Genomic DNA, 27,963 nt, shown 5'->3' with positions numbered 1-27,963 from the left:
GAGGCGGTGGAGAGATGGCCTTCAGCGGTTGCCAGGCTCCCTATCTGAGCCCAGTGAGTTCCGGGGCCGTGGGCACAGGGCTGCCTCAGCCAGGGGGACACAGTTCTGGGGCTCTGAGGAAGCAACTCCTGGGTGGCAGGAGATAGGGGTGGGGGCATCCCAAAGAGAACACAAGCAGGGCAGAAATGTCAGTGGGGGTCATCCTGGCACAGCTGTGCCATGCTGAGCTCACTCATGCCTGGAGAGATGCTCCTCCCATGAGTCATGGGTTTGACAGTGTTGACTGAGCTGTCCTGTCCTGTCCTGTGCGCTCAGGGGAAGAGGTGTAGAGTGGGATGGTTTGTGTAAAGAGGAAACAAGCATGCTTCTGGGACAGTAAGGATGCTACCCGGCATGGTAGTTAAGGGTGCGTACTGTGGAGTTGTCCTCCCTGGGTCCAGCTATTTACTGGCTGGTGGTCTCTGGGCCTCAGTTTCCATATCTGTGAAGTGGGAATAATACTTGAGCCCCCCACTCCCAGGGTTGGGATATGGATTAAGGAAGTAGTGTATCTAGTGTGTTTGAACAGTGCCTGACACACTGTAGGTGCTTTGGGAGTGTTTCATGTTATTGGGAGTCTGGGTGCAGCAGGGAAGGCCTCCCGAGGAGGTGTCCGTGCTCTGAAGGGTGAGGCGGAGTTAACCAGGCATAGGCATGTCAGGGCATCTGTAGACGGACAGTCTCAGAGGTGACAGGGGGCAGGGACTGTCCCTGCAGTGTGGGGTCAGAGGGCTGCAGGTGCCTTGCTGAAACTCTGTGAGGTTTATAAGTCCCCTTCATTCACGGAAAATCCAAGGTTCAGGGAGGCAAAGGCCAGTTGCCAAATGCCCCCAGATGGGAGTGGCAGCCCCAGGAGCCCAGGAGCCTTCAGGGGTGACTGTGTCCTGGGCTGGGTCCTGTCATAGGATCTCACCCTGCCTTGGCAAAGAGCTTCCCGAGGGGCTGGAGTGGGTGGGCTGATGGGCCCTTCCTGAGTGGGGAGGCAGAATGGGGAGGGTGGGCAGAGGCAGGGTGCTGAGGGCAGGGAAGCTGCCAGGGGCCACCTCAGCAGAGGCCAGGGTCGGGCTTGGGTGCCCTCTGGTGATACTGAGTCCAGAATGAGGCTGCCTATGTTCTGGTCTGCAGAGCTCAGCTCTGCTTTCTAGACTCCAGAGAGGAAGAATGGAGAAAGGAGGCCTGTTTCCTCCTGGCTGTCACCAATGACCCCTCAGCCACCCTATGGAAGCCCCCAAGGTAGAACCTGCATAGAGGGAGTGGGGGAAGCTGGAACGGGCTGCCGGTGTTGGGCGAGCCTTAGGGTCACCGTGTGCCACCTTGAGCATGTCACCCCATTTCTGGTTTTCTGTCAGAGAGGGGATCCCAGAGCTTCTTCCAGGTTCTGACATATTATTATTCTGGTAACTGGTTTTTACTTTCTAATCTTTGGATTCAGAAGGAAAATCCTCCTATGCACATCAGAGAGTTTGAGAGAGTTAAAGCGGGGCCTTGGAGCTCAGACAAGAAAGACGATCAGTGCAGCCCCCACAGGTGTCCAGAGCTCCCCTCTACCCTACGGGGGCTCCCCTGGGTTGGGACACTTGAGCCTCACTCAGTGACCCATCTGGCAGTCGGAGCCACGCTTTCTCCACATGCCGACAGTGGGGGAAGGTCACGCGGTTCACTGTCCTGCTGAGGAGGGCTGAGTGCCATGAGGGCCTGGCTTGGAAACCTCACTCCCACTTCTTGTCTGGCCTCATCTAGCCCAGCCTCTTTGGAGGGCTGGGGGGAAGCTGGAACCACCTGCTGTGTGGCCCAGGAAGCACTGCGAGAGCCAGGAATAAGGACGTTCCGAGCTTCCTCATGAGAGGAAGCCTGTGTGGTGGTTAGAAGCGTGGGTGCTGGGGTTCAAATCCCAGCTCTGTTGCTGACCAGCTGTGTAGCTTTGGGCAAGTGACTGAACTTTTCTGTGCCTCAGTTTCCTCATCTGTAAAAGTGGCCGGGGTTGCTGTGAGGATAAATGTTCCTGGTCACCCCCAGAGCCCTCATGGACACACGTGGATCCAAATGCCACAGCAGCCTTAGCTGGCCAACTTAAAACAACACATTTGTGCTTACAGTGTTGGAGGTCAGAAGGCTAAAATCAAAGTGTCATGAAAGGTGGCCAGCAGGACCGTGGAGCCTCTGAGGCAACAGGGCACTTTGGCTAAGAGCCACGTACTGGCTCCAGCTGGCAGGCAGTCTCGGCCAGCCAGGCTGAGCTCCCTACTATTGGGGCCAGGCCTTGGTGTCCTCTGGTGATGCTGAGTCCAGAATGAGGCTGCCCACATTCTGGTCCGCAGAGCTCAGCTCTGCTTTGACTTCCAGGTAGGAAGAAGAGGGAAAGTCCCCGGTCTCTGGGCACAACCAGGAACAGAGAGCAAGTTCTGACTCAGCAGAGGGATTGATTTGTTCCATGCAAAGAGCTTCACTGTCAAGGCCGACATGGGCCAGAGGCTCAGCACATGGCATCGCACCCCGTCCTCTCAGAACGCTGCCAGCCAGGGGCTCAGCACATGGCATTCCACCCAGTCCTCTCCAGAATGCTGCCAGCCAGGGGCTCAGCACACAGCATTGCACCCAGTCCTCTCCAGAACACTGTCGGGTGGTGTTACTGTCCTGCCATTCAGAGGAGGGAAGTGGGGCACAGGCAGGTCAAGTGACTTGGCCAGTGTCAGAATTGCTAGTGTACAGAGCTGGGAGGCGAGCCCAGGCCCATGGGACCACAAATCCAACATAAAAATCCATCCTCCTGCACCCTACGGAGCAAAAGTAGGTCCAGTTGTTTTCCTGGGTTTCCTGGACACACGGATCTAAATTCCACAGCAGCCTTGGCTGGCCAATCTTAAAACAACAAATTTGCTCTCTTAATGATTCTGGAGGTCAGATGTCAAAATCAACGTGTGAGCAAGGTTGTTTCCTTCCGGAGGCTCCAGGGGAGAATCTGTTTCTTTTGCTTTTCCAGCTTCTAGAGGCTGCCTGCCTGCCTTGGCTTATGACCCCTCCTGCCATCTTTAAAACCAGCAGCTTTGTCTGGGTGCAGTGGCTCATGCCTGTAATCCCAGCACTTTGGGAAGCTGAGGCAGGAGGATCTCTTTAGCCCAGGAGTTGGAGACCAGCCTGGGCAACAAACTGAGACTGTGTCTCTACAAAGAATAGACAAAAATTAGCCAGGCATGGTGGTGCATGCCTGTAGTCCCAGCTACCTGAGAGGCTGAGGTGGGAGGATCGCTGAGCCTGGGGAAGTGGAGGCTGCAGTGAGCTAAGATCATGCCACTGCACTCCAGCCTGGGTGACGGAATGAGATCCTGTCTCAAAAAAAAAAACAAAAAACACAACAAACAAACAAACAAACAAAACCCCCAAAACCAGCTTCTTGCTTCTGTTGTCACATCTCTTACCTCTGACTTTGATCCTCCTGCTCCCTTTTATAGGACCTTTGTGATTACATTGGGACCACCTGTATAATCCAGGACAATCTCCTCATGCCAAAATTATTCATTTAATCACATCTGCAAAGTCCTTTCTACAACATATTCACAGTTTCCGGGGATTCGAATGTGGATGTTTCTGGGGGGTCGCCCACTGATAACCAGTATTATAAGTTTCTTGTAAATCCTTCCAGAGATATTTTATCTATAAATAAATAAATGCAAGTCCATAGCCTTCCCCTACCCACTTTTTATGCAAATGGCATTATTCCATATCAGTGCTCAGAGTTTTCCTCTTTTTCTTTTTTCTTTTCCGTCTTCTTTTTCTTTTCTTTTGAAAGCTACACAGAACTTTTTCTATTATATGGAAATACCCTAATTTATTTCACCTTTTCCCTGTTGGAAGACTTTTAGGCTCCTTCCAATGCTTTGCTTTATAATCCTTTGTGTTATAATGCTGCAATGAATAACCTTGTTTGTTGGATGATATTCAATTTAAAATCTCATTTTTCAGGACAGGCATAGTGGTTCATGCCTGAAATCCCGGCCCTTTGGGAGGCCAAGACAGAAGGATCACTTGAGCCCAGGTGTTCAAGACCAGCCCTGGCAACATATCGAGACCTGGTCTTTTCAAAAAAATTTGAAAATTAGTGGGGCATGGCTTGGTGGCCTGCACTTATTTGGTCTCAGCTGCTCGGGAGGCTGAGGTGGGAGGCTGAGGTGGGAGGATTACTTGAGCACAGGAGGTGGAGGCTGCAGTGATCCATGATCACACTCCTCACTACACTCCAGCCTGGTCAACAGAGTGAGAACCCACCTCAAAATAAAATAAAATAAAATAAAAATCTTGTTTTTCAGAAATTGGGGGTGCCATTTAAGACATTTTGAAACCTCACAGAACTTTTTTGGGGAACTTGTTGCCTTGGAGATTAGCCTGCCCTGTCCTGCCCCCATGACCTGTACTTGGTCTTTCTCCCTCCTGGCTTCCTTAGTTAAGCCTTGTGTGGACTTGCGAGCCCATGTCCATCACTCTCTGCCTTCAATTCTAGATGCTGTGGTGTGAATACGCTTGAGTGGAGGCCGCATGCTTCCCAGGAGGGTGTGTATTTTCAGCGTTGTCTCTCATGATAGAATGAAAGGCTCTGGAGGGAATCACAGGCTGCCACAAACAGGCAAGGGGAAAAATCTTCCACAGACGCGTTTCAGGGACAACAGGTTTCCCAATCCTAGCCCATGCTGGCCCATAACTGGATCAGGCTGACTCTCCTTCCCCCACACCGCTGGTGTAGACAGGGACAAGAAAGAGAAGTCAGAGACACAGAGAAGCTGTGATTTGCTTGAGGTCACCAAAGTATTTAATGGCAGAGTTCAGACCTGACCTGAGGAGCAAGAAAAGACACCCCCCTCAAATCCATGGGGAGCAGAGACTATCTGGATCAGATCTCAGATTGCCTGGGGCTGTCACGGTGCCAGGTGTGTACACTGAGCTAGGATGGGTTTCCCAGGGTGCTGTGTGGTCACACAACTCAACAATACAGAACAGAAAGCAGTGACCAGTAGGCTGAATTTGGCTAGTGGGTGTTTTCTGTTTGGCCTGCACAGTGTTTATTTTAACTTGTTATTATAGGAAATTCAAACATGCAGAGAGAATTGTACCATCAACAACACACACCCATCACTCTGCTCCAACAATGAGCAACTCAGGCCTATCTTGCTTCATCCTATACCCTCCCTCGCTTGCTTCTCTTCCCACCTTCAGATATGTGGAAGCAAATCCAGAGATTTCATTCCATTGTAAATATTTCATTGTGTATCTCTACAATATGGGAATTTGGGGAGTTTCATTTGAGACAGGGTCTCGCTTTGTTGCCCAGGCTGGAGTGCAGTGGTGCAATCGTGGCTCACTACAGCCTCGACCTCCCAGGCTCAAGTGATCCTCCTACCTCAGCCTCCCAAGTAACTGGGGTTAAAGGTGTGCACCACCACATCTGGCCAATTTTTTTTATTTTTTGTAGAGATGGGGGTCCCACTATGTTGCCCAGGCTGGCCTAAAACTCCTGGGCTCAAGTGATTGTTTTACCTCAGCCTCCCAAAATGCTGGGATTATAGATGTAAGCCACTGGGCCCAGTCAGGAACTTTTACATAATCCTTTTTGACAAAAAATTTCCCCCAAGAAATTAGAAAGTTTAAAAAAAAAAATTCAGGTTTCTGTCTCATCTTAAAAATTTGGAAGTTCTGCCAATACTAAGCCCAGACGGTAATCACTGGTTAGTGCTGAGTAGATGTTGACTTTTTAGATTAGGGGTGTGACGTCTACTTTGCCACAGTCCCCACCACTCCCTACCTGGCCATCTGACTCATACACATCACCTGCCTGGCTTCTTTAGGCATTTAATTTGTGTAGGAAATTGACCTAAAGGAGATATTAGAGAAGACATTAAAAACTTGAAGAATGTGAAAATCAGCCATGAGATAGAACTGTGCTTTAATGCAGGTTATAGAACCACACCGGATATGAGGCATTTCGGAATAAACTTTGAAAATTGGAAGTACCGGTTTGTGAATTTTGCTCAGAGAGACCAAGGTGGGGGGTGGGTGACAGTAGTAAAGCATCTCCTATGTGCCAGTCTCCTCTACCACAGGCTTTTTCTCACAAAATCATCAATCATATGCAGTAGGAGAAACACCTTCCTATTTTACAGATGAGGAAACTTAGGCAAAGAGAGGTGAAATAGGCTTCCCAAGGCCACTCAGGTCAGGAGCAGCAGAGTTAGGATTCAGACCTGGAGTCGGCCTGACTCCAAAACGATGCATGCCTCACCATGGCCCATAGCTCCTTTAAAGAGGCGCGGAAGAGAGAATTTGACAAAGTGGTTGCCCATGGGGCCTGGGAAGAGTGGGGAAACTACGCTAGGGCTCGGGGCTGCAGAGGGCATCTGGGAAGAGACTCTGCTGAAGGTGGTCAGGAGGGCAAAGGTCACGGTGGCCATTGTTATATGGTGGTGGTGGGGAGAGGTGCATGCCTTCTTCTTGACCCTCTCTGGTGACCCTCTCGGTGGAACCTGCAGACCCTTGATGGGTCCCTTTGTTCCCTTGGGCCTCCTGAGTCCCCAGCCAGGGTGCTGGGCACTTTGCTGGGAGCTTGGCATGGGGTCCAGCAGCCCCATTGCTACCTAGTTCCTTACCAGCCCAGGGCGTCTGCCTGCTACTTCCCTGCCTGGAAGGAAGGCCTTCCGCCTGGAGCGTTCCTGGTGTGGCCTCCGCTGCCTCTCAGACTCTCACACAAGCTCAGCTCCCTGTCGCGTCCTCTCAGGGCCAGGATTCTCCTTATCACAAGCTTAGACTGTCTGAGTAACTAATTGGATTTGTGTCTGCCTCCACACAGGACCCTAAGACCCGTGGGGCTGAGACTCCTTCTGTCCTGGTCACAGCTGCACCCTAGCCCCTCGCATGGTGCGGTCACACCCAGGCCAGCCACTGACTAGCCCTGGAGGGGAGCAAACAGGAGGCTGGCCACCTGACTGAGGCCCCATGTCTTCTCCCTGCAGGCCGTCCCCTTTTCTGGGACTATCCAAGGGGGTCTCCAGGACGGATTTCAGATCACTGTCAATGGGGCCGTTCTCAGCTCCAGTGGAACCAGGTGTGTGTATATGGATGGAAACGTTTCACTCCAGCCTCGTCCCTTAGTAAACCACTGTGCCTGTGAGCCTCGGTTAGTTCAAACAACAACATCCAAGCTCACGTGCCTGGCTCAGGGGAGACCCAATGCATCCCTAACCCATGCCACAGGACAGCACTCCACAGGCACAACCTGCACCCAGGGATGCCATTAACCTGGACTCCAGGATGAATGGGGCCCTGGGAGCTGAAGGTCTAAGGAGGGAGTGGGATGGTCAGAGTTGGATGATTATGTTCTGGGCTGAACCTTGCACACTGTGACTGAGAGTTGCAAAAATCAAACTTCCTCCATTTCCCTAACTGCTCTCATCCACTCTGAAGCTCTCCTTCTGCGACATGAAAATATTGAAAATTGACATCCGAAGTAATTTGATCTCTTTTGGTTTCAAGGTCTTTTCTGGAAACTACTAAGTCAATTCAAAATACTAACATTGTATCAGGGCTGTTTCCCACTCCTTCCTCCCTCCCAAGGTGGGCTGTCTGGTAACAGAGAGGAGCTCACGTGGCTTGTCAGTGGCTGGGAGGGCCCCTGACCCTCACGCAGGCCTGGCTGACCCCTGCCGAGGCACCCTGACTGGGTGGCACAGAGGTGTGCAGCTCTCTCCTGGTTTAGTGAGGGACCACGGGTGGCTGCCTGCTGAAGTCTGTGGGGCCCACAGAAGAGCCTCTGGACTCACGGCTCTCTCTCGGAAGCCTCTCTGCCTCAGTCCCAGCGGACCTCTCTTAAGACCTTCTGGGCCTCGTAGATCCCAGCTCAACCTCAGCTCGGCCACCTAGATTCTTGATGACCTCCTCCGCCATTGCCATCCTGCTGTCGGACTTCTGTGAGAGCCTGCAGTGCCCCCAGGAGATGCCAAGGGCAGGGAGGCCCTGATCCCCCTGAATCCTCCAACCGGGGGAATCAGAACCATGCCTCTGATCTTCCACCCCTTCCTCTTTCCCTCTCCCTCCGTTTCCCCCACCTCCCAGCACCAGGAGGGCTTCCCACTCCCATCCTGTTGCACAGAGACAGATCCTACCTCAGAGGGCCCTCTCCTCTCAGGAGCTTTCTGTCTCTCCCTTCCTTGGGGCAGGAATTTCCAAAGGGCCACAGGAATGAAGCTGAAGGACTCCAAAGGAAAAAAATACATGCAGTGATATTTCAAATGCAATCTTCTCCATTTATTCATTTAATTAATTTATTTTTTTCTTTAGAGACAGGGACTTTTTTCTTTCACCCAGCCTGGAGTGCAGTGGTACGATCATAGCTCACTGCAGCCTCGACTTCCTGGGCTCAAGGGATCCTCCCATCTCATCCCCCAGAGCAGCTGGGACTATAGACATGCATCATGATGTCTAGCTAATTAAATATATATATATCTTTTTTTTTTTAAGTAGAGATGAGATCTCGCTCTGTTGCTCAGGCTGGTCTTCAACTCCTGGGCTCAAGTGATCCACCCACCTTGGCGTCCCAAAGTGCTGTGATTACAGGCGTGAGGCACTGCGCCTGGCCCCGATTTCACATGCTCTTTACATTTGTTCTCTTCTTTCACACTTAATCAGGTATGTGCTGGCCTCCAACAAGTGTCCACTGGCACAGAAGGCTCTCTCTTCTAGGTGTGCTTAACAACTTCCATCTTTGTTACCAACTGGTAATCACTTTCCAGGACCTATGCTTCTTGTTTGCTAATGCCAGCACTTTCCCTTAGCCATTTTCTACTTATGTTTAGAAAATCGTGCTGTAAAGGCAAAATGCAATAATTGCACAAAAACACATTGGATCCAAATTAGAGAAACAAAAAGGATGCCAACCAAGCAGTCTCTGCCACGCAAGTTGTATGCAAGATCCCAGACAAACACAGGGCAGAGGCACCGAGGCCCTCCTGTGCCTGTCATTGGCAATAATCCATGCCACAGAAGACTATTTGCTTTTCCTGGGCCTAGGTTTGCTGTGGACTTTCAGACGGGCTTCAGTGGAAACGACATTGCCTTCCACTTCAACCCTCGGTTTGAAGATGGAGGGTATGTGGTGTGCAACACGAGGCAGAAAGGAAGATGGGGGCCCGAGGAGAGGAAGATGCACATGCCCTTCCAGAAGGGGATGCCCTTTGACCTCTGCTTCCTGGTGCAGAGCTCAGATTTCAAGGTGAGCAGGAATCCCCTCCCCACCTCTCGCCCACAGGACTCCCAGCCCTATCAGGTGAATGTGAATGGCCTTTTAAGTAACCACTGTAATTGACATTCAGCCAGAGTGACACCACCATACAGATAACATGACCATTTCCTTGTAAGGGTGTTACCCATGGCTGTGTAGTCTCCTTACGCACCTTCACCTGAATCTACAGGTGCGCCTCCTGCTTCTTTTACTCTGAAAATAAGAACTAGAGGAGTCATCACGTTGCTGTTAGGTGTTGTGTGTCTTTGAATTCCAAGCTCATTCCATTCCTCTGCTATCACCATACCTCCTCTCCAGGTCCCTGGTAACATTTATTTTTCAGCGACATTGTTCCAGCCTTTATCCAGAGTCTATTACGGTTATAGTTCTGTAAGCACATTGCAAATTACCTTTGCAAGCACAGTAGGTCTCTGGGCTTGAGAAGCCTGTGGGTAAGTCAGTCTGAATATGCTTATCTGAGATAAGGATGTTCCCATCCGTTCAGTATGCAACACGATGTCACCTCTCCTCTGCTCCCCGTGAGCATTTTATGCATATTTAAATAATACCCCTGCAGTCCTAAAAAGGAATGAGATCATGTCCTTTACAGGAACATGGATGGAGCTGGAAGCCGTTGCAGGAGCAGAAAACCAAACACCGCATATTCTCACTTATAAGTAGGAGCTGAACGATGAGAACACATGGACACAAGGGGGGAAACAACACACACTGGGGCCTGGTCAGGGACGGAGAGCATCAGGAAGATTAGCTAATGGATGCTGGGCTTGATACCAAGGTGAAGGGTTGATCTGTGCAGCAAAACACCGTGGCACACATTTACCTAGTTAACAAACCTGCAGATCCTATACTCATACCCTGGAACTTAAAATAAAAGTTGAAGGGGCTGGGCACGGCGGCTCACCCTTATAATCCAAGCACTTTGGGAGGGTGAGGAGGACAGATCGCTTGAGGTCAGGAGTTCAAGACCTGCCTGGCCAACATGGTGAAATTCAGTCTCTACTAAAAATACAAACATTAGCTTGGTGTGGTGGTGGATGCCTGTAATCCCAGCTACTCGGGAGGCTGAGGCAGGAGAATCGCTTGAACCACTGCACTGCAGCCTGGCTGACAGAGTGACACTCTATCTCAAAAAAAAAAAAAAAAAAATTTGAAGGAAAAATAAATAATAAATAAATGAAACCCCAGGAAATTCAGTTCGCTTCCTGAGCATGGGCTCTTTCTGGAACAATATGGCCTCCTAACCAGGCTGGAAATCGAGGAGTGAGAAGAAAGGGGCAGGAAACAACCAGAAGAATGGAAAGCCCGACTGGAGCCCAGTAGATACTCCGGTTGATGCACTTCGGGCCACACACATGTCCCTGTAACTGGCCCCACACTGAAGACCAGACTCAGGTCTTCATTTTCTAGAAAGAGGGTCCAGGAGCTCAGGGGTGGTCCCCATCCCGGCCTGGGACGCCTCCCCCAGAACATGTGCTCTCCTCTGGCAGGTGATGGTGAACGGGAGCCTCTTCGTGCAGTACTTCCACCGCGTGCCCTTCCACCGTGTGGACACCATCTCCGTCAATGGCTCTGTGCAGCTGTCCTACATCAGCTTCCAGGTCAGACTGTCCACCTGGCACCGGTCCCAGGGGCTGGGATGCAGGGCCCCGTGTAGCTGTGCCTAGGCCCAGCTGGGTGGACCCGAGCCAGTCTCCTACCCAGGTCACTCTGGGGACAACCTCTGCTTCCCTGTCCCAGTACCTGCCCGCCCCTTCTCCTCTGTCACTCTGCCCCTCCTTCTGTGTCACTGTCTCTGTCTGGAACACCTGCCTTGGTCTCCCAGACTCCTCAGCTGCCCCTTTCTCTTCATCCGTCAATTTCCATCCTGGTAAGGAGGGCATATTGTTCTAGAAAGAGCCCAGGCTCAAGAACCAAACTGAATCCAGTTCAAATTCCCAGCTCTGCCATTCGTCATCTGTGGGATCTTAGACAAGCAACTTTGCCTCTCTCAGCCTAGGTTTCGTCATCTGTAGAATGAGCATGGTCATTGCCTGCCCCCCATGGGTGGTTGTGTGATTCAGTGAGGAGACAGATATCAGAGGTCACACAATGGCGCCCCTGGGCCCACACCAGGGTCTGTTTGACCTCTGTGTTTTAAAAACTTTGAATGCGTTGCCAACATCTAAAAGGTCAGGAGACCCAGGTATGGTGGTGGAGGTCTGCAATCCTGGTTACTCAAGAGGCTGAGGCAGGAGAATCGCTTGAGCCCAGGAATTAGAGTTCTGCCTGAGCAACATAGCAAGACCCCATCTCTAAAATCTTTTTCTTTGAATAATAAAATAAAATAAATAAAACTAAAGAAGGTCAGGAGATACCAATACCACGTGAAAAATGGGAAGATTAGGGTATGCTGGGCCCACATTCCCACAGGGCACCGGCAGCTGGATGGGAGCTGCTGTTACCCTTTTGGCATTCGAGGGAGCTCCCTGAGATGAGCGAAGTGCACAGTAGGCCCTCAGCAAATCTGGGCTCCTCACCCTTTGGTCCTCATCTCTCATTCCCTCCTTCCCTGACTCTCTCCCCTGCGGGTGGAAGGGGAGGGAAGAGCTGGAGGGAGACTGTCCCCCTGCGCTGCTCACCGAAGCCTGGCCCTTTCCGCTCCCGCCTCCGTGTGGCCCTAACCCCCTTGCTGCATCCCCCTGCCTGCCTGTTCTCTGCCTCCTGCCCCTGCATCTGCCTTTCGGCTTCTCCTTGGCTCTATTAATGCTTCTCCTCACCGGCCGGTGCCTTTTGTTTTAACAGAATCCCCGCGCAGTCCCCGTTCAGCCTGCCTTCTCCACGGTGCCGTTCTCCCAGCCTGTCTGTTTCCCACCCAGGCCCAGGGGGCGCAGACAAAAAGTGAGTTCAACACAGAGGCCCTGGGTGGCTGAGCAGACAGCAGGAAGGACCGAGGGTTTAAGAGGCTGGCCCCAGCCAGCCGGCCACCAGGGCCTGTAGGCCACATCTTGCCCACTCAAGAGTTCCCTGTCTCTGTCTGCTGGGCACCCAGAGCCGGGGACCTGGGTGTTGCCCTGGATTCTTCACTCCCCCTTCTTTATGTCTCTCCAAGGCACCAACACATCTCCCTCCCAAAGCCACCGATGTGGTCCAGGCCTCTGGGATTCCTCACCATGACTACAGGGGTCCAGTTCCCCACCCCCCACACCCAACCGCTGCCACAGTGACCTTCTTATAAGCAAATCTGATCACACTCTCTCCCTGCTTAAAAATCTTAAAAGTCCCCAGCCCTTCAAACAAAGCCCAAATGCCCCAGCAGGGCATACGAATTCCTCCCCAGTCTGGCCCCAGTCCACCTCCTTGCCTCACCCCCAACCCACGAAGCTCATGCAACCTCCACGGCTCACTCAAGGCCCTCTCGGGCCACCATGCTTTTGCATATGCTGTCCCTGGTCCCGGAAGCACCCTCTGCCAGCCTGCCCCCAGCACACGCCTAATCGCCCTTCCATGCTCTGCCAAAGTGTCGCTCCTCTGGGAGTCCTCCCCGCCCAGAATATTGTTGGATGCTCCCCCCATGCCCCCACGGAGTCTGTACATATCTGTGCCATGCCAGTTCACAGCACCCCATTGTAACTGTTTGCGTGTCTGTCCCTGTCACTCCACCCCCATCTCCCTATGCCCATTAGGCCCCAGAGGGCTGGGACTGTGGGTTGTTCATTTGCACAGTGCCTGGCACTCACTAGGGACTCGAAGAATGAATGAATGTGGAATGTGGTTTTCACAGCCAGGGAGAATGGGATACCAGCCAGGACAAGAACAGTCTACTGGGTGGGGCAGGATCCACGACAAGGAGGTGAGCAGCCCTTCCTCTGGCCACTCAAGCAGTGGGGACTGGGAGGAGGGGCGCTTTGTCTATGTAGCCTTTTTATGGCCCATGATGGTACAGACAGTGCACCTGCCTCCTGCCACGCTGACTTCAGGACTGGTGGAGCCCCAGGGAACATTTGCAGGGCAGCCAAACTTTGGCCCTGGCCCTGGCGCTGGCCCTGGCCCTAGGGATGACAGAAAGTGTGCTGGATACAGTCAGACAGAACTGGCTGCCATTTTGGATTTGATCCCTTCCACCTGGGCAAGCTTGGGCAAGTTGCTTAATCTTTCTGAGCCTCATTGCCTCACCAGGGACACAGGAGCTGAGGCTGCTTCCCTCTTTGGAAAGCACTGAAGCCCAGGACTCGGCCCACAATAGGCCTTCAACAAATACCACTTCTCACCTTACGGGTGAAATATGGCACCGGAAGTAATGCTCTTGGCTGTGGGAGCTACAGAAGGCAATGAGGTCTCTATCAAACCCAGCCTCCTCTCTCTCGAGAGGAACCAGTGGGGATACCCTACCCCTCAGCCCCAAAGCCCTGTGCACCTGAGGGTAAAAATCTGGGTGCCACGGGCTCAGGAAGGCTTGCTTGGGAGCAAGAGGGAGGTGGATGTGTCTGGGGAGGCATTTCTGAGCACAAGAGCCTCCCTGGAGTTCTGCCATCGTCTCTCCCCATTCTGTGGTGCCCGCAATAACCACTGTTCTGACTCTCCTCACCCCTCCAGCCTCCCAGCGTGCGGCCTGCCAACCCCGCTCCCATTGTAAGTCTCTTGCTTTCTTTTTGGATCCTCTTGATTTTGGCTCTTCTTCTGGGCTAATGGAGGATGCAGGGCCAGGCATTGGGCCTCTTCCATCGGGAGTGGGGAGGGCAGAGGCCAGGCCCTTGACCATCTACCCGGCCTGGCGAGGTTGGTGGGTGAATGTGGTTGGCTGGCCGTGATGGAACAACCTGAGTTGCCACTCCATGGGCAGCCACGGAAGACCATGCCCCACATTCACTTCTCTCACCTGCAAAGGGAGGCTAGGCTGAGAGACGTTTCCCCGAGAGGAAAGACGGGCCAGAGCCACCAGCGTCCCCATCTGTCTTCTCCAGGGTTCTAACCTTTGCCCCTCCCTCATCCCCTGGACCCACCCTCCGTGGGGTCTGTGGGGCCACTGGGCTGGTTATGCCCCTGGAGGGTGCCTGCCATGTGGCACCCTCTGGTGGGAGCTGGGGTGGTCTTTACTCAGGAGAGCCTGGGTGAGACCTGGTTTCTTTCTTCCAGACCCAGACAGTCATCCACACGGTGCAGAGTGCCTCTGGACAGATGTTCTCTGTAAGTCTTCAAGTTCTGATCAGTTCACAGCTGCACAGTGCCCTCCTTCCCCAAGAACTAAACTCCCTAGAGCCCTAGAGTTGGGAAGAAAGCGGTTTAGCAAGGAGGGTGGGGACATCTGGGACTGAGTCCTTGGCTCAGGTGACATGTGGTTAAAACTATCCTTGGGACAGCAGAGATTCTGGATTTATCCAGTGGTGGAAGAGGCAGGTTCCCTAGAGACTGGGAGGGAAACTGGTCCTTCTGTCACCAAGTAGGGAGTGCAGTGGCCCCAGCACCCGGATGTGAGGTTCCTGGCCCTGCCTTCTGGGTCCCCGGGATGTCACTACAGATCACAGGCTTAAGCTCTTCTCCTGCTGGTGCAAATCAGGCCGGGAACTTAGCATTAGTGGGGCTGCCTGTGGAGGGGCTGAGGGGCAGGTGACCGTGGTGGGGTCTGGGAACACGGCAGGAAGTTCCAGGAAGGCTAACGTGAAAACGGAGGTTTACGGGAGAGTCCAAGGGCCAAAGGCTCATGAGGTCAGCCTCACAGTGGAGCCCCCTCTAGAATGCGTGGGTGCGCGTGGGTGAGTGCTCACGCACACATGCGCTCTCCCATTGAATTTCCTGGTTTCTTTTCAGCAGACTCCCGCCATCCTACCTATGATGTACCCCCACCCTGCCTATGTAAGTGGTTTCTCAGGGAGGGCAGAGGTTCTGTTTGTGGTGGGCAGGCTAGGGATGAAGGGCCGCTGCGGAGGGATCAGCTGGCCTTGAAAAATTAAAAGCGAAGGGCTTTCAAAATGGTAAGCTGAAGGGCTTCAAAGCGTCCCAGTGAATTAGAAGACTGTGGAGAGGAGCTTTCAACCTTAAAACTGTCGTGTCAACGTGAGCACATTGCATGGCCCTCCCTTTTCACCCCACGAGTCTTTCTTTCTGTGTTTGGCCAAATTTCCTTTCATGACACTAATCTAAGCCCATTAATTTGAGGAGCACCGGAAAGTTTTCCTTTGGCTTTTATGGAACCAAGTAAAGATATCGTGGGCTTCTTCTCAGCTGACAGCCTGAATTCATGGGAACTGGTACAATCTTCCCCTTCCATGTGGCGGCTGCCCTGGCTGCCACTGGCTGACCTGTCCCCCTCCTTCTGACAGCCGATGCCTTTCATCACCACCATTCCGGGAGGGCTGTACCCATCCAAGTCCATCATCCTGTCAGGCACTGTCCTGCCCAGTGCTCAGAGGTAAGCCAAAGGCTCCAGTGACCTCTGGGAAGAGAGAGCCCTTCAAGGTCATTCCAGCCATTCCCCTGGCTTTTGGCAGGCTGGGGATGATGCGGAGGAAATGGGGCTCAGAACTCAGTGGACAAAGATCCAAGTAGGCTGCCCACCCCAGGTTCCACATCAACCTGTGCTCTGGGAGCCACATCGCCTTCCACATGAACCCCCGTTTTGATGAGAATGCTGTGGTCCGTAACACCCAGATCAACAACTCTTGGGGGTCTGAGGAGCGAAGTCTGCCCCGAAAAATGCCCTTCGTCCGAGGCCAGAGCTTCTCGGTAAGGCGCCGCAGCCTGGAGCTTGAAGAGGCTCCTATGGGTACACAGGGGGAGGGGGTAAAGGAGGTCTGGGGTACCTTGAACAGGATGGGAGCTGACGCCTCTGGGATGAGGGCCCAGAAGAAAAGGTGGCTAAAATTTATTGTCATTATTATTAATAATTATTACTGTCCTGCATGAAGGAAGCGTTGGGATCTGCTTTTTTAGATGAGGAAAGAAACTCACAAGTGCAGGTTACTTGCTTGCGGTCACACAGTCAGTAAGTGTCAAATCAGACCAAAGAAGGAGGTGTTATTCATTTCTTCACTGACTCATTCAACGATTTACTGTCGCCCGCTTTGTGCAGGAAGCACTCCACATGCTGGGAGCGCAGTCATGAAGCAGACAGATAGGGTCCTTCCTCCAGAGAGTTTACAATTTAGCTGGGGGAAGGAACAAGGAAACTAAAGCATGAACAGATTGTTGCAGATAACAACAGTGCCACGCAGAAAGCAAAACAGAGCGATGAGATAGAGCGAGCCTGGGAGGGGCAGCTAGGGCCAACATGCAGAGGTGCGGGTGCGGCCTCTCCAGGAACAGCAGCAGGCGTGCTCCGCCCTGACTACACATTCAAATCACCCAGAGAGCTTCCAAAGAAAACATAGGTGCTGGGACCCCAGCCCAGGCCAATGAGGCGGTCAGCCTGGGCATTTGTATTTTTAAAATATGCCTGATTACACTCTGCAGTCAGAGTTGAAAATGACTGATGTAGGGCTTTGCAGCCATGGAGCCAGGGAGCAACATTCTTTGATTTGTGGACAGCTGTGTGACCTCGGGCAAGTGACTTAGCTACTCTGTGCTTCAGTTTCCTCATCTACAAAATGGAGCTAATAATCATACGAATCTCCTAGAGCTGTAAGAATGGAATGAGGCAGTATCTGTAGCACGCTTAGGACAGTGCCTTACATGGCATGTGTGATAGGAGTGTCAGCTATTGCAAAGGGCAGGAGGTTTTAACATTTGTACTCTGCCTCATGGAGAAGGCATTGGGGTGGAAAAGACAAGTTAGGAGGCTGATGCTGCAGGAGCCCAGGCCCAGAGCACTCCTGTGTGCTGGGTCCGAGGGATACAGATGGCACAGGCCAGTGCTCCTGTCCCTGATGTGGTGGGAACAGTATTCTAGGCCAGGGAACGTACAGGGGAAGGAGCACGCACAGCCTGTTTAGTGAAGAGCCGGTCGCTCAGTGGGGATAGAGTGCAGGTGAGGGGCTTATTAACAACTGAGGAGGGAGGGAGGGAGGGAGGGAGGGAGAGAGGAGGCTGCAGTGAGGGTGGAGGACTTCCCAAGTGTAGTGCAAACGGCATAATCTCTGCACAGGTGTGGATCTTGTGTGAAGCTCACTGCCTCAAGGTGGCCGTGGATGGTCAGCACGTGTTTGAATACTACCATCGCCTGAGGAACCTGCCCACCATCAACAAACTGGAAGTGGGTGGCGACATCCAGCTGACCCACGTGCAGACATAGGCGGCTCCCTGGCCCTGGGGCCGGGGGCTGGGGTGTGGGGCAGTCTGGGTCCTCTCATCATCCCCACTTCCCAGGCCCAGCCTTTCCAACCGTGCCTGGGATCTGGGCTTTAATGCAGAGGCCATGTCCTTATCTGGTCCTGCTTCTGGCTACAGCCACCCTGGAATCGAGAAGGCAGCTGACTGGGATTGCCTTCCTCAGCCGCAGCAGCACCTGGGGCGCCAGCTGCTGGAATCCTACAATCCCAGAAGGCGGGCACAGCCAGGGAGAGGGGAGGAGTGGGCAGTGAAGATGAAGCCCCATGCTCAGTCCCCTCCCATCCCCCACGCAGCTCCACCCCAGTCTCAAGCCACCAGCTGTCTGCTCCTGGTGGGAGATGGCCTCCTCAGCCCCTCCTCTCTGACCTTTAACCTCACTCTCACCTTGCACCCTGCACCAACCCTTCACCCCTCCTGGAAAGCAGGTCTGATGGCTTCCCACTAGCCTCCACCAACTGACCAGAGTGTTCTCTTCAGGGGACTGGCTCCTTTCCCAGTGTCCTTAAAATAAAGAAATGAAAATGCTTGTTGGCACATTCATGTGGGTTGACTGTGGCTTCTTTAATTCATTTGGAGACATTTTGGAATCTGTGGAATCAGGCGGAGGGGCTGCTGAGAGGAGTGGGATGGGAGAGCATGGACTCCCTTTGGGCAGGGGGTCCTGACCTCACACCTCCTAATTAAAAAAGGATTAATGGCCGGGTATGCTGGCTCACGCCTGTAATCCCAGCACTTTGGGAGGCTGAGGCAGGTGGATCACCTGAGGTTGGGAGCTCGTGACTCGCCTGTCCAACATGAAGAAACCCCATCTCTACTAAAAATACAAAATTAGCCAGGCGTGGTGGTGCACACCTGTAATTCCGTCTACCTGGGAGGCTGAGGCAGGAGAATGGCTTGAACCTGGGAGGTGGAGGTTGCAGTGAGCCACGATTGCACCATTGCACTCCAGCCTGGGCAACAAGAGTGAAACTCTATCTCAAAAACAAACAAACAAACAAAAAAACGAAAAACGAGCTGGGCATGGTGGTGGTGGTGGTGGGTATCTGTAGTCCCAGTTACTTGGGAGGCTGAGACACAAGAATCACTTTAACCTGGGAGGCAGAGGTTGCAGTGAGCCGAGACTGCACCACTGCACTCCAGCCTGGGTGACAGAGCAAGGCTCTGTCAAAAAAAAAAAAAAAACAAAAAAGGAAGCCAATGCATGGGCTCCTCTGGTGGCCACAGGGTCTAGAATTATCAGGTCTCAGGGATGACTTCACCAGGGCAGTGTGGAAGGGAAATGTGGGGTTGAAGCCCCCACACAGAGCCCCCACTGGGCCAGTGTCTAGGGGAGTTATGAGAAGAGAGCCACCGTCCCATGAGGGTGTTGGAGAAAGCAGGCTGGGGCTCTAGTCTTTTGGGCAGGAGTCTCGGACACAGGAAAGGTGGTAATGGGGGACCCCAGGAAACAGCCCCATGCCTCCGAGATGGGAGACGGGCTGGGGCAGAGCCTGTGAGGGCCACAGCAGGGCCAGAGCTGGCTCCTCGGACCTGGCATCCCAGTGGGAGGAGGTGGCTTGGGGAAGGGGTGTCAGGAGAAGCCGACCCGAAGCACCGTATGGGTGTGTGTTCCATTGTGGGTCTCCCTGGCAATAGGGTTAGGACTAGCATGAGAAAAGTGGCTCAGTGTCCATGTGTGGGGTTCTGCCAGCCACTGAGCCACCGCCAGACAGCCCAGCTCCGCGTCAACGTGATGCCAACACATCCTGCTTGGCCCAGCAAGAGTCCAGTTCCTCAGGCCCCCGTGTAGTCCTCAGGGTGGCGGCAGCAGCAGCGACTGAGAGCTTGTTGGAAAGGCAGCATCCCGCACCCCACCCCACCTGCGAGATCAGAGTCTCTGTTTTCACGGGACCCCAGATGAGGCCCGCACGTGAAAGCTGGGAAGCCCTGGTCTGGAGCGGACTCCTGGCCGTGTTGCTGAGATGCATGGCTGTCACGCAGGGCAGGGCATGTCTGGAGCCTGAAGTTGGCACTGCACCTTCTCCTGCCACCTGAGACGCTGCTGCTGGAAGGAGGACGGGAGGGGGAGGGTCCTGGGCCTGGCCCAGGAGGCACAGGCCAAACCCCAGCTGGGAGCCACGTGTTGCCAGGACCCCAGAGGCCGCCACTGAGCTCCTTCCTTGGTTCTGACCAGGAGAAGGAAATGGGCCTAGTCTCTTAAAAAGCCTTCCCTGGCTGTCTCCAAACCCAGGAGGGTCTTCAGTCCCTTGGGCGAGGATGCTGTGGCCCACACTCGCTTTGACACCCTGCATTCCCAGAGGCCACATCTGTACTGGCCAAACTCACGTGAGACAGGTGGCCCCAGAGCAAAACCTTTCTAAGACAGTGTCCAAGAAGAAGCTCAAGACCTTCCCTGAAGCTCTGGCCTCATATGAGAATCCCACTCTTGCCAGACCCCGCGTCAGATCCTTTGTGTGGGAGGCAGGCCTGTGCCGTCCACCCTACCGCAGGTCTTTGGACCAGCACGAAGCTCCATCTGCTGCTGTCACATCTGGCAGCCATTTCAGAGGAGCTGTGGCCTGCCTGGGGTGTCCCTCTGTGGGGCATCTGTCCAGGCTGCGACACCCACCAGCTCCCCACTCTATAACTGAGGGCCACATTCCCTACAAAACATCCCCCACCAGCCCCCCCAACAAACACACATAAAGTGTGATTAAAGTAAAATTCAATTCATGTCAATATCTCCATCAGGGAATCATACAGAGAAGACCCAAGGGGCCATTAGGAACAGACTAGGTGTTCGTTTTTTAAACAGAGGCATGAATAATTTCACCCGTGGCAGTTAAATACACAGTGGTGTGACAGCACTTCCTGGTGGTCACTTGAAGTGGTGCACTCACCAGCGGGTTCCATCTTTCACCCACTTGCCAGGCCTGGCATTGAAGATTTCGTCTCCAAGGGACCAGGGAGGCCCCAGCTTGAGAGAGGAGGCTCCGATCAATCCAGGGTGCTACTTGGTAGGAGGTCAAGTAAAGGGCTTGATGGGGAACGAGGTGAGAAATAAGACGTGAGGCTGGAGGATATCACTTTCCTCCATCTCCCCAGGCCCTGTGACCTCGGATAATGCAGAGCTGGCTCCATCGTTAAGTTCTGTGCTGGCAGCTTTAACCCCTCCTGTGGGCCCTCAGAGCGCTGACATCTCCAGGCTGCTGGGCTGCACCGCCGCCCTGTCCTTCTTTGCCTCGTAGGGAAATACAGCACCAAAGATATCGTCATGGAAGTGCTTCTGGCTCTTTTAGGTAAAAACAGAGACCAATGTGTCAAGTCCAGGCTGGAATGAGCCCCTGGGGTTGCCCAGCTTCCCTATCACATGGACCTTCATGAGCCATCTGTCTTCCCAACTGTTATACTTTGATTGCGCTTGAATCTGGTTTAGACCCTAAACCCGCTCAGCACCTGCTCTGGAGCAGGCCCTCTAACCATTTCCAAAGCTTTACTTGGCATTCCCATTTCCTGCCCTGTGCTCATCCCCCACCCAAGATGCTCCAGGAAGTGTGAGCTTTCAGATTAACACATCTGGGAAATGCTACATCCTTTCTTTCCTCCCAGCCTTGAAGGGTCCCGATGCACAGCAGCACGTTGAAGGCCCCCAGAAGTCTTGTAGTAAAGCAACGTGCTTGCCTTGGCTTAACTAAGCATGTCCTAGGCTATTCGACCTTGTAACCTTTTGGATGCCAAACATCTACCGACTCATTTAACACATTTGGGGAAATGCCTGTTATCTCCTCACTGTTCTTCAAACACGCCAGCTTAACTCCCACCCCCGGGCCTTTGTATCTGCTGCCCTCTCCAGAACAGCCCAGAGTGTTTCCTTCAGTATCCACGGGGCTCCTCCTCACCATCTCAGGTTTATTCTCAGATGCCGCCTTCCAGCTCCGCCTTCCCTGGCCACCCTATTTAAAATTACACTCCCCAGCATCCCCTGGGCTATTTCCTGCTGTTTTTCTCCGAAGCACTACACCTCTTCCTTGTTTGGGTTTGTCAGCCCCAGTGGAATGTAAATAATTTTTGCCTGATTCATTTACTGCTCTATCCCTAGCACACAGTAGGTGCTCCATAAATATTCAGTTGAATGTATGAATGTGTCTTAGGGAGAGTATGCAAGTCACAGTCACAGGCTTTGGAATCAGAGAGATGCAGACTGAACTCTAGGCTCTCACTGCTGTAGACCCCATAGGCCCCCTTCCCTCTGTAAAACAGGGTGCTTCCCTCATAAAGTCCTCGGCAGGACTGAAAGAAATGTCACATGAGAATCCTTGGCAAGCACTTGGCCCAGTGTAAGCCCTTGATAAATATCACTATTATCTTCATCAATAAAATGCAAGCCCTTCCTGCTGGGAGGATGAGGGTGAGCAGACGCCAGCCTGTGTGTAAATAAGAAGTGTGAGGTTCACACGAGGCTGACGGGGGGCAGCCTTGCTCTCCCCTGTGTTCACAGCCTTGCTTTAGCCACACAGATACTTTCTGAAAGGGGGGTTTGGGGAGAGGGCAAGTAGACTCTCTTGCTCCCATTCCACAGATGGAAAAATGGAACACATTCACCTGACTTCTCAAAGCTGCCAACCAGTCCAGGATGTGCAGTGGGGCCTTCTGACAGCCCACCCAGCTCAGATCCCAGCCACTGCTAAGATTCTCTTGGGGTCCAGAACTTTTCTGGGCCTGACTCCCCTGGGTCTACCTGACACCCCTGGTCCTGGCTCCAATAGCCTGTGCCCTTGGCCAGGACCCTCAGCCCATACACCCACTATTGTACCTTGAGCTGAAAGAAATAGTCCTCGACTTGCTCCTCATTCAAGTTCAGCTTGGCAGCCACCAGCTGCTAGGGTGCGGGCCACATCCCAGGCCATGCACACAGCCCTGCAAACATAGAGGTGGCCCGGCTCCTTGTGGAGCACACGGAGCACCTCGCTGGCCAGCTGCTGCTGCAGGATGTCCTGAACACAGACCTAAAACCAGAGGAAACGGTGGGTCCAGTTCCCGGCCACTGGAGACAAGGATTGCAGGCAGGACTGCTGGCCTCAGGGAGGTGGGGAGAGGGCACTAAGGGCTGTGGAGTGAGTCCCCTCCCAGCCAGGACCTTGCACAGGTCCAGGCTCAGGATGAGGAGGAGCACAGATGCTCTGGGGGCTGGGCTGGGAGTAGAGAGATAAATGCTGGACACAGGCCTGCCCTCAAGGGGCTGACTGTCCAGTGGGGCTCCCAGACTGTCTCTGAATTTGCCATGCTTCAAAGAGGCATCAATGAAGGCAGTCCCCCTGCCCAGGGCTCTGCCTACACCCCTGAAAAGTACCCTCTCAATGCAGACTGTCCATCGGGTCCCTGCAGGGTACGGATCCTGGGCTTCCCAGTTAGAAGGTCCAGGAGTCAGTCGGGGACTCTCTGCTCCTGCTCCACACAGGATGCCCAGTGGCCCCAGCACTGGGCACAGAGCACTGGGCCCGAGAGGTGCCCTGATGGCAACAAATGTGTGAGAGCCGAGAGTCTATTCTGACACCTCAGGCTCAGAGGGCAACGCGGCCCTGGGGGCAGCTGAGCCCGTCTGAGGGCCATGGTGGAAGCATCGGCCGCCCTCCAGCCTTGCTGGGTTTGAACGTAGCCGGCCTGGACCACCTCTCCCAGGGGAGTCGCCTGTCCCGGGGGCCTACTGACGACCTTCAGCAGGCTGGGCTCTGGGCTCAACCCGCCTGTGACCTAGGTTAGTCCTGAACCTCTCCGGTCCTGTCACTTCTCTTGGAAGAGAGGGCGTAACAGTCTTCACAGCCCCACTCTGATGGTTGTGAATTACCTGCATTTTAGAGCTCAGGAGCTGCAGGCTCAGGGAGGCGAGGGGCCTGTGGGGACCCCGGGCTCACACTGGAGCCTGCGTTGTGTACTGCTTCACCTGCTTTGAGGCTGCATTTACCTTGGGCTTGCCAGGCAGGCAGGAACAGGCTGTGGGCACCGCAGGCAGCACCCCCTTCCGGGCCATCTCCAGCATCTCCTCCTGGTAGATGTGGTCCTCATTTGGGCTGCGGCACTCGAACACCGGGGTCATGCGGCCTCCCTGCACTCCTGCAGGAGTCCCGGGCTGTTGTTACCATGTTGGCCAGCAGGGCGCTATGGCTCAAAGCCGAACTGGAATTCTCACTTCACTCCCACAAGTATCCTAGCTAGTTAATAGCATTATCCCCACTTTACAGATGAAGAAACTGAGGCCCAGGGCATTCCAATCACTCATACATAGTCACACAACTGAAAGTGCAGATGCAGGATTCCCTCAGCCCATCGGAGGTCAAAAGCAGGGACTTTCCCGTTACCTCCACTCCCGGGAGAGGGAGCCCCGGTTCCAATGCCGGAGACAGGAAGGCGGCCGTTCTCACCCACATAGGCCCCACACAGGGAGACAAACTTGGGAGGCCTTCCCTCCAGAGAGGTCCAGGAACCGTTTGTGGGGCTACGGTTCTGCTCTTAGGCAGGCGCTGGCCTCTGGTACCCTCCCACCTGGGAAGCCTCCAGCCACACCCTTTTGCTGGGAGTCATGGAGCCGCTGCTGCCAGAAACTGAGGAAGGGAGCGATGCCTGTGCCAGGCCCGATGAGGACACAAGGATGGGAGGGGTCCTCGGGGAGCCGGAAGCCGCTGGCACTGAAGAGGACAGGAGAAGAGGGGGCCAGTCCTCAGACACCCCGGGCCCACGCACACACAGGATGGCTGGGGAGCTGGGCCTGTGGGGAGCGGTCGTAGGGGGTGGAGAGCAGCTCCTATTTGATTTCCCACGTCCTGCAGGCGGCTTCACTTCTGTCCAGCCACCAGCACCTCCCCCAGGTCCTTCTGAAAAAGGGCCAAGCTCACTGGACTCTGGGCCCTTCCAGCTCTGCTGTCATCGCTGTCTCTGCTAGAGACAGCCACACCAGTGTGACCCCAGTGTCTTCTTTGTGGGCCAAGGGGCCCCGAGCGGCACCTAAACCCCAGATCCCTCCCTTTCCTCCCGGAACCTCCAGGGGTCGGCGGTCCCACAGGGGACAGAGTGGAAGGGGTGCTTACTTCCGCACAAAGCAGGACACTTGGTCTTGGGGCTTCAGTTGTTGAGCCATGTGCTGCAGACGCCGTGGTGCAGGGGACCCTGGCCATCTGCAACGATACCACAAAGTGACCAACGTCCCCCCACTGCCCATGCGCAAACCGTACCAGCTGCTCCACCCACACCACGGCCTCCTTGGACGCCCCCACTCAGGCACTCTCAGGACTCAATGAGCAGCTCTTTGTCCTCCTGGTTCTGAGATCTACCCGCTGTGAGCCCAGAGCTGAGGAAGGTTGAAAGGGACTTAGAGAGGCTGCAAGTTGCTCCATCTTCCAATGTAGAAAGTGAGTCCCGGAGAGGAAAAGTGACTTGGACAAGGTCACTTAGGTCATGGTGAAATCAGGACAGCTCAGCTTCCCTGACTCCTACTCCAGTGCTCCTTCCAAAGAGTTTCTCCAGGAACGCTCCCAGCTCACCACTGAGCTCCACTGACAGCAGCATGAAGTGGCCCCTCGGGGTGGCTACTGCTGTGGGTGCTCATGAGCGTGGCCCTTGCTGGTTGCAACCCTGGGTGGTGGATGAGCTCTGCGCATTTCAGCCTGCTCTGACACCTCGCTTTCCTCCTCAGTTGCCCCTCCTGGGCTTGTAGAAACCCAGGAGGTTTCTCTGGGTTGCATTTCTTTTACAATGGCCCAGCACTTGCAGGAGGCCTCCAACCAACTGCAGAGGTCCCCCTGGTTTTCCTCGGGATTAAATTTTGCTCTCACAGGACATGTCTGCCTCTCCTCTCCTGGTCTGGGTGGGTGTTCTCTAGCAGGACAAACAGAGTCTCTGGCCAGTTTTCAGAAACTGTGTTTTTGTTTCCTAGAGGACAGAGGGCTCAGAAGTGTAGGCAGCTCCCAGCTTTGCCAAACCAAGCAACACTCAGTTACAGAGGGCAGGGCAGGGGGCAGAGGCCAGTGGTGGAGCCAAGACCACCTGAAAGAGATGTTGGCCTACCACTCTATGGCAGCGTCACCCCCTCTTCACTGTCCTCAGTGACTCTGACCTTTCCTTCTTGGCTTCTGCACAATGAGAATCATCTAATTATTTCTACACTCATCTCTCCACTGCTGCCTCTAGATGCTCCCTGAGGGCAGGGCTGATGTCTTTTGTATTTCCACACCTGCCCCAGTGCTGAGCATGGAGAGATGTGAAATAAACCATCACTGAATGAGCTCAGTGAGTGAGTGAACAGCCAGTGCAGAATCTCCCCTGCGTTCAGGCTGCACAATCAGGAAGACTAAGGACCACTGGGCTCTCACCAAGGGTTGGGTGCTCTCCAAGTCTGATCTCATTAAATTGTCTCAAGAGTAGTGGGACAGTGGAGTGGTGGAAGACTTGGACTCAGCAGTTAGACCACCCAGGTCCAAATCTCAGCTCTCCACTTACTCACAGTGTGACTTTCTGGGCCACCTGTAAAATGCACACAGTACCTACCCTACATGGTAACTGATCATATACATACAGAAGGCTTGGTTTACTGCCTGGTTCATAGAGCTCTCTCCCACATGCCTCCTATTACCATTAACAACTCTGGGCTGTAGGTGTTCCCTCCCTCCTTGAACTGATGAGGGAACTGAAGGGGCGGAGCGTGACTGCTCCACAGCCTCTGCCCCAGGCTCACCTCGAGTGTGGTACATGAGCACGGCCACAGTCAGGTGGATCGCTGTGGGCGTGTGATCCTGGGAGGAGCTGATGGAGTAAAACCTGGGCTTCAGAATGGGGAGCAGGGAGAGCAGGAAGCCAGCAGACACCTGCAGGGATGGGAACTCCTCCAGCAACTCCAGGAACGTGGGGCTGTTGGTGAACTTCCACTTGCTGTACTCTGAGGACTGAAAGCCAAGGGTGATGTGAGCAACTCAGGGCGCCTGCCCCGCTTTGGGGAAAAGTCTGTCACAACCCAGTATTCATTCATTTCTTCACTCACTCAACAAACAAGTCCATGTGCCAGGCACTGTCCAGGGTGCTGAGACTACCAAGCTTGAGAAGAAATAGTTCCTGTCCTGGAGGAACTCAGTCCAGTACACTTATCTAACTTATGTGACCTCCACTGTCAGCAACTCATGGGCTGGGGTCAAATCTTTGTTGAATGGCACTTTCCCCAGCTGTCGTATCCTAGGCAGTTTGGGTGGTAGGTGGGCAAATAATTAAAAACAAATCAAAATCTCTAGTGAGAAAATCTTTTTCATTGTCTTTCAATCTTCCCGAATCCTTTGAGGGGTCTGTTGCTAGGCTAGGCTTACTCTCAAACCCTTGTAAATCCGTCCCTCCTGCCTGAAAACACTCTCCCTCAGCCCCTGCTTTTATCAAACAGAGCAAAAGCAGCTCTCAAGCTCAGAAGGTTTACCACTGTAGAATTTAATGATATTGTTTTGTTTTATTGCATTTATTTTTGTGATTACTTTCCATTAATGGCAAGTGGCATTATTCTTCCATTTAGAGTCATTTAAAATTTTTCTTAAAACACAGGTAATCAAATTTTAAAAACTGAGTTGATTTCTATGAAAATATTAAGTAATGGTGTAGGTTCTACACAGATATGACACTATGGAACAGATGGTTCCTGGAATTTGGGAAATGTTGATGGGCGGCGTTCCCTAACCTGACACTGCTTAGAACGTTGATGGGCGGCATTCCCTAACCTGACACTGCTTAGAATGTTGATGGGCGGCATTCCCTAACCTGGCACTGCTTAGAACGCTGATGGGCGGCGTTCCCTAACCTGGCACTGCTTAGATAGGGGAGACACCTCTGAACACAATAGTGTTTGTAGTGCCATTTAGATCTACTGGGTTCTGATAACTCATGGGTCTTCTTTTTTCTTTTTAAATAAGTAATTACCTTTTCTTGATCACTATTGTATAAAACTTGGAAATACAGAAAAACATGTAGAATAAAAGAAAATATAGAAAAATATATAGAATAGAATGAAAAATCACTCATCATCTCGCCACTCAGAAATAACCACTCCTAATATATTGGTAAATGTTTTTCTCTCTGTGCACCAACATAGCTGTTATTATAGTACATATATTTTATTTTTGTAGCCTGTTTTATTTCCTTAACCTCATAGTATAAGCATGTTCCATATCATTCAAAATTCTTTATAAACATGGTTATAAATGGCTGTAAGATATTTAATGTAGAGAAGCCTCATAATGGATTTAATCATTCCCTAGCTGTTGGACATTTAACTATTCTCCAAATGTTGGGTTGTTTCTGGTTCTGCCTATTATCATGTTGTGATGAATATATTTTTGTTTGTTTGTTTGTTTGTTTAATAGACAAGTCTCACTCTGTTGCCCGGGCTGGAATGCAATCAT

The 27,963-nt window shown here is 53.0% G+C and overlaps 2 protein-coding genes across 3 annotated transcripts; one reads left to right on the top strand and one right to left on the bottom strand.

Moving 5' to 3' along the window:
* Positions 1-14: 14 nt before the first annotated feature.
* Positions 15-19,822, top strand: LOC100976264 (galectin-9C). Of its 2 annotated transcripts, XM_055102174.3 has the most exons (10): positions 7,035-7,126; positions 9,088-9,289; positions 10,807-10,917; positions 12,101-12,196; positions 13,892-13,927; positions 14,432-14,482; positions 15,104-15,148; positions 15,616-15,704; positions 15,856-16,018; positions 17,376-19,822. In XM_055102174.3, the coding sequence occupies exons 2-10, from the start codon at positions 9,221-9,223 to the stop codon at positions 17,520-17,522; spliced, it is 807 nt and encodes a 268-aa protein (XP_054958149.2). In that variant the 5' UTR covers positions 7,035-7,126; positions 9,088-9,220; the 3' UTR covers positions 17,523-19,822. The 2 variants fall into 2 exon arrangements, with proteins under 2 accessions (XP_063455254.1, XP_054958149.2); XM_063599184.1 differs by lacking the exons at positions 12,101-12,196; positions 15,856-16,018 and adding an exon at positions 15-53 and having other exon boundaries at positions 15,107-15,148; positions 17,376-17,825.
* Positions 17,945-23,644, bottom strand: LOC117976675 (nitric oxide synthase, inducible-like). The gene is made up of 4 exons (XM_063599186.1): positions 23,502-23,644; positions 22,353-22,545; positions 20,440-20,831; positions 17,945-18,061 (listed from the first exon to the last, which is right to left on the bottom strand). Exons 1-2 carry the CDS (start codon positions 23,631-23,633, stop codon positions 22,387-22,389), a joined length of 291 nt encoding a protein of 96 aa, XP_063455256.1. The 5' UTR covers positions 23,634-23,644; the 3' UTR covers positions 17,945-18,061; positions 20,440-20,831; positions 22,353-22,386.
* Positions 23,645-27,963: the final 4,319 nt, after the last annotated feature.

This window comes from Pan paniscus, chromosome 19 (assembly GCF_029289425.2).
Source record: "Pan paniscus chromosome 19, NHGRI_mPanPan1-v2.0_pri, whole genome shotgun sequence".
Lineage (NCBI taxonomy): Eukaryota > Metazoa > Chordata > Mammalia > Primates > Hominidae > Pan > Pan paniscus.
The sequence above is the reverse complement of the archived record's forward strand: the minus strand, read 5'-3'. Positions and strand labels throughout refer to the sequence as shown.